Source organism: Gossypium arboreum, chromosome 9, assembly GCF_025698485.1.
Source record: "Gossypium arboreum isolate Shixiya-1 chromosome 9, ASM2569848v2, whole genome shotgun sequence".
NCBI lineage: Eukaryota > Viridiplantae > Streptophyta > Magnoliopsida > Malvales > Malvaceae > Gossypium > Gossypium arboreum.
In genome coordinates, this window is record NC_069078.1 from 15,255,922 (window position 1) to 15,261,110 (window position 5,189).

General features: G+C 29.2%; 1 protein-coding gene across 1 annotated transcript; it reads right to left on the reverse strand.

Moving 5' to 3' along the window:
- Positions 1-1,810: 1,810 nt before the first annotated feature.
- Positions 1,811-4,309, reverse strand: LOC108451746 (GDSL esterase/lipase 7-like). Its single transcript, XM_017749400.2, has 5 exons — positions 3,943-4,309; positions 3,002-3,132; positions 2,641-2,880; positions 2,231-2,483; positions 1,811-2,119 (listed from the first exon to the last, which is right to left on the reverse strand). Exons 1-5 carry the CDS (start codon positions 4,265-4,267, stop codon positions 1,902-1,904), a joined length of 1,167 nt encoding a protein of 388 aa, XP_017604889.1. The 5' UTR covers positions 4,268-4,309; the 3' UTR covers positions 1,811-1,901.
- Between the last annotated feature and the right edge of the window lie 880 nt (positions 4,310-5,189).

The following is a 5,189-nucleotide window of genomic DNA, read 5'->3' on the forward strand; positions in this document are numbered from 1 at the left end:
ATCGTTTGAAATGGGCCCACACGACTTGACACACACTTGTGTGGCTCACAGGGCCATATGGCGTCAACAGTAAATTTTGATTTCGCATAATTATATGGATGTTTCAAGTTATGTCACACACTTGACTGTTTTCGAGACAAGTTCACTATAACAACCATCAAACTCCAAAGTAGAATAGATTTATACAGCACTTAATTTGTAGAAGGATTATGCAGCTTAAGATTATCCAAAAAGCTATGATACCATACCGATTCTCTAAAGCACGCATGACCAACAAAAAAATCAAAGAAATGACGACACATAATCTCGAAGTATGGGCGACAACAAAACAATAGGAAAGAATAACAAGAATTGAAACAAAAAATGTAACAGAGAAAAAAATGGCAAGAGGAAAGAGTCTCCACAACAAACATGAAACAAAAAATAAAAAAAACAAAGAAAAGAAAAGTGAGAAGTGAGGGAGAGGGGTGACGACATAAGGAGTGTTTTTAGGGGATAATGATTCAAAATTTTAGAAAAATAGTAAACCAATTATCCTTACCTATCAGATTTAACTATTATCCTATTAGGTTGCTAAGAATTTAAGTTTGGCCCAGTTCTTGATAGCTTGGGCGGCACATCAAGGAAGGAGCAAAAATAATTCCACTTTTTCACACAATAGGATTGAAACTTGGGACCCAAGGGTAGGTTAGAGCCTTACCAAAAACTTACGAAAATTAAATATAATCTAAGCGCTTCAAGCTAGATATAAGGATAAAAATAATCAAAATTTCAAAAGAAGGAAATTGAACACAAGTCCTCAAGCACACATTCAGAACACTTAACCAATAAACCAAATTAAATCCTTACCCCAACTCCTACAACATTTATTTTAAAATAGGGCGTGACAACTCTTGGTTCACTAACCCAATTTCTAACCTAATTTTTGGGATGTGACAAGTGTTACACATAACATTAATTTATAATCACGTATTTTTATTTGGTATATAAATGGCCATTTTTTATTATCAGTTGTTATTTGTAAATATGAGATGTTTTATCCAATTTGTAAAGTTAGTTTTAACTATTGAGAATAGAGATTTGAATTTTTTTTATGAACTTATGAATTTGGAAGTATTTTTTATGTTATTCTTTTACATATAAAATTTGTTCCCTTTTGGAGTCACAAGGAGTAAATAGCGGCGGGGTTGGTTTTATAAAAAAATATTTATATTGTCAAAATAAGTTTTTTCATGAGAATCACACAAGGTAAAGAGAGATTGTGTTGGCATTTTAAACAATTACTAGGATCAAAAAAGGTTTTTTTGATGAAAAATTGTAAATTTGTAAATATATTTATAATAATAAGAAGTGAAGTATGGGTTTTAATGGATGATATTATAAGGGCAAGTAGTACTAATTAAGGAGATGTTTTTAGTGTGACTTTTAATGGAGATTGTGAGATAGCAATAATTTAACAATCCTAGAAAATAACATGATGGAACGTTGCTTGTGAACAAAATTAAGGGGTTGAAGATGTTTCTCTAACTACAAATAAAGTTATCTTAGCTACAAACTAGATCAATAAGAGTAGTAAGGAGAATCTGGTACAAGAATCTGGTTCAAATTGAAAATGTGGAAGGGAAACTAGAGAAAGAGTGTTGATCAGGGGCCTTAGAAGAAGTGGAGGCATATAAATTTAACTTATTTTCTCTCCTTTTCCATTCTTTAAGAAAATAATAAATCATTTTGAATTAAAATTAAAGAGACTTCATTAAGAGATTTGATGTTTTTGAACGCAATTTGAAATTAAGGTACGCATTCATGTTTAAATTGAAATGCATTCAATAACTTATGTTTATGCTTACATGATTGATAGGCAAGGAATAAAAGACATGGCATGCATACACTAGTGCAAGTAATCATGCTTGCATTAACTGAATCAAATTGATAGGGGAGCAAATGGAGGAGTCCTTTAAGAAACGCCTGGCCCAAAGGAAGTGCATGGCTTCACTTGGGTGGAATGGGTCAAAGAATACACGAGTCTTTCTATCTTCACATGGATCAATATTTGGGGCACAAACTTGAATTCTAGTTCCGTTCTTATCAATGCAACATGAAGTGTTCACATCCTTAAATCCTGTATATATAATATACACATTTATATCTTTCTTTTAAAATTTAAAATATCTCGCTTAAAACTTTATTCATTTTTTATTCTAAGGATCATTGTTAAATATTATTTACTCACCATAAGATTCAGGTGATTCAAACACATCCTGAAAAACCTTGTAAATATCTCCATGAACGAATTTAGAGTCTGAAAGACTGGATTGCAACTTTTCCAACATACCAGGAAGGAGGTCATTGTAAAGAGATATGCGTTTGTTTATTTCTTCGACACATGGTCCACTGTGAATTATTGTATTTATGATGTATGGTGAGCATCCTAGCGGTGATACATTGCTTACAAAAAATTTTCGAGCACCAAGTGTATATAATCTCTGTAGTATTAAAAGTAAAAGTCATTAGAAATTAAAAGAAATACTAAAATATTTGAGGTAATGGGTTAGGTTATCCATTTCAAGAAATAAAATTAATCCATCTAATGAGTCGTAAGTATGTGTTAGCAAAACCTAATTATTATTAGTATCATTTTACCTGCAATTGCTTGGAAAGCTCTTTAATTAAAAGTTTGGCATATTTATCAATAGAGTACTTTTTCTTCAATTCGACTTCAAAGGTAACTCCTAAATCATTGCTTGCGTGATGGATGAAAAATAGAGACTTGGACAGGTATTTCTTGAGTCTTTTAGGACTATCAAATGTACTCTTCAAATCCTTCATTGTCGAGTTCTCAAACAAGTCTACTTGTTGAAAGAAGTTGATGACATTCTTATGCTATAAATAATATATCCAAATCAAATTCATGAATATATATATATATATATATATATAGTTATAGTGTTATTTAAATAAAAAAAAATCAACCTAAATGGTTCAATAATTCTAGGTGTTTTACCAAAACATGTCCATTTTGAGGGAGAAGTCCAGAAGAACCAGATGCATAATTAACACCGGTACGAATTGTTTTTCTATCTATCTTAGACATACCCATAATTGGTGGTGGGTATGGCAAACCTCCTGCTGTAGCTGTATTATCAAATGGAAAAAAAATCAATTTAGATAAAAAGAAATTAATTGGACTTCTTTCACTCACGCATATGTGTACAAAACCTTGCATGTCTATTTAAAATAAGATTATTATTACTAAATCATTGGACTAAGAAAATAATTAAGTAAGAAAATGGATTCATCTCTTCTAGTCTTTCTGTTTAAAATATTGAAAATTAGAATGACTTAAATAGTTCTTAATTTGGGTTAGGTAAGTTAAAATCTGAGTGAAAAAATACTAAAATTGATATTACTAATTTAAAAATGTTAAAATTTATCTAAATTAAATTATCTCATTAAAAGAATCACATCCTAGATTCATATCCAACGAGATGAAAGTAATAATGCAAATATTATAGTGTTAGTAGTAGTCATGCTTAAGGGACAAGCTACTCGCCCAAGTCCAATGTCTTGCCTGGAATTTAAGAAACTTTAGATAAAATACTAAACCCTTGAAATGTGCTTGAGAAAATAAAATTAGGCATACTTAAAATATGAATGAGATTAGGTTTCTACATTCAAGATCCAAACCAAAATTTGTAGCCCATATATTAGGTCAAGCTGGGCTCGACAATCATGAATTTTGCTACTACAGTACATAAACTCAACCTAAGCACAATCTAACCTAGGCTATAATCATCTCTTGTAAATAGAAATCTTTCTTAAACTGTTAATTAAATTATAATTGCATTATATTATAAAAAAGAAAGCCAATAGTATGATATAAACTAAAGAATATATATAATAAATTGAGATAAAGTAAATTGTTTTTTTTTTTTTGTGTCGTACCAATGAAATCTACTCCAATTCTACCATTAGTGACTCGACCAGTAGGTTTTCCATCAAAATCAATTCCGAATGGCAAATAACCTCCTCCAATTGCATCTTCATTTCCCAAAATTACTTTGTTGTTTCCATTGTCAACAAAAGAGTCTCCGAATACATAAAGAGCTGGAAAATCAATTTTTATATCTCCTAATGATAAATGCTTCAAAAGATCTTGTTGGTTGATGTTCAATGGTGGCACTTCTATCACATCTCCATAAACAAATTCTAATAAATAAACTAAGAGCATAAAAACACAAAAATTAATGGATATATCAAGTTTAACCATGATAGTTGTAGCACTCAAAGAATATTAAAATATTTGGTATTTAATTATTATAGGTTTTGAGTAGATTTATATATTGTGTTTCTTTGAGTAATTTGTTATAGATTTCAACTAATTGCATAAATTTAGAATACCGAACTTCTTTAATATTGGAAAGTTATAAACTGAATATAAAAATATATAAAACATTTCTAAGGAAATTCACTAAAATAGAAACTGAATTAATTTGTTATCAAACAAAATTGATATTATTTTTCTAATTTTCCTAATTTGGTTCTAAATCATTTAAAAATTTTAATTGTTAGGGAAAACTAAAATATAAATTTCGTTTCTTATTTATTATACGGAAATTTAATAAATTAGGATAAATAATAACCATATCATTTTAATAAAAAATTTCAATGAGACTAAAAAGTAATATAAAAATCATTGACCATAGGGTTTCTAAGAAACAATTAGATTTCTAAAACAATTATTAGAATTTAACTTTTAAAATTTATGGAAAACCCAATTTCATATATGCCATAAAATTTTATAATGTCGTTTAAGTTTGATTTATATTATAATTTTTCTTGGAAAATCAATTTTAAACTTAATATTCACTTTCACTTTCTATTCAAACTGAATGAATTCTAGAATAAAGTCCTAATGAATTAGGCTTGTTGATTCTTATCAAATTATTTTATATACATATTCAATAATTTTACTTAAATGTAATTATTTAAATACATATAAATTGATTTTTGAGTCGTATGAGGTAAAAAAGCTCTCAAATACGACCTTATGATAAGGAATTCAATCACCTATTTCGATCGCGGGGAACAAGTCATTCGATATGGGGAATTTGAAATTGTGGAGGTATGCTAGAGGTGTGTCCTTCCTAGACCTCTCAATGCTCTAATGCCCAAATTAAATTTGGACCAAA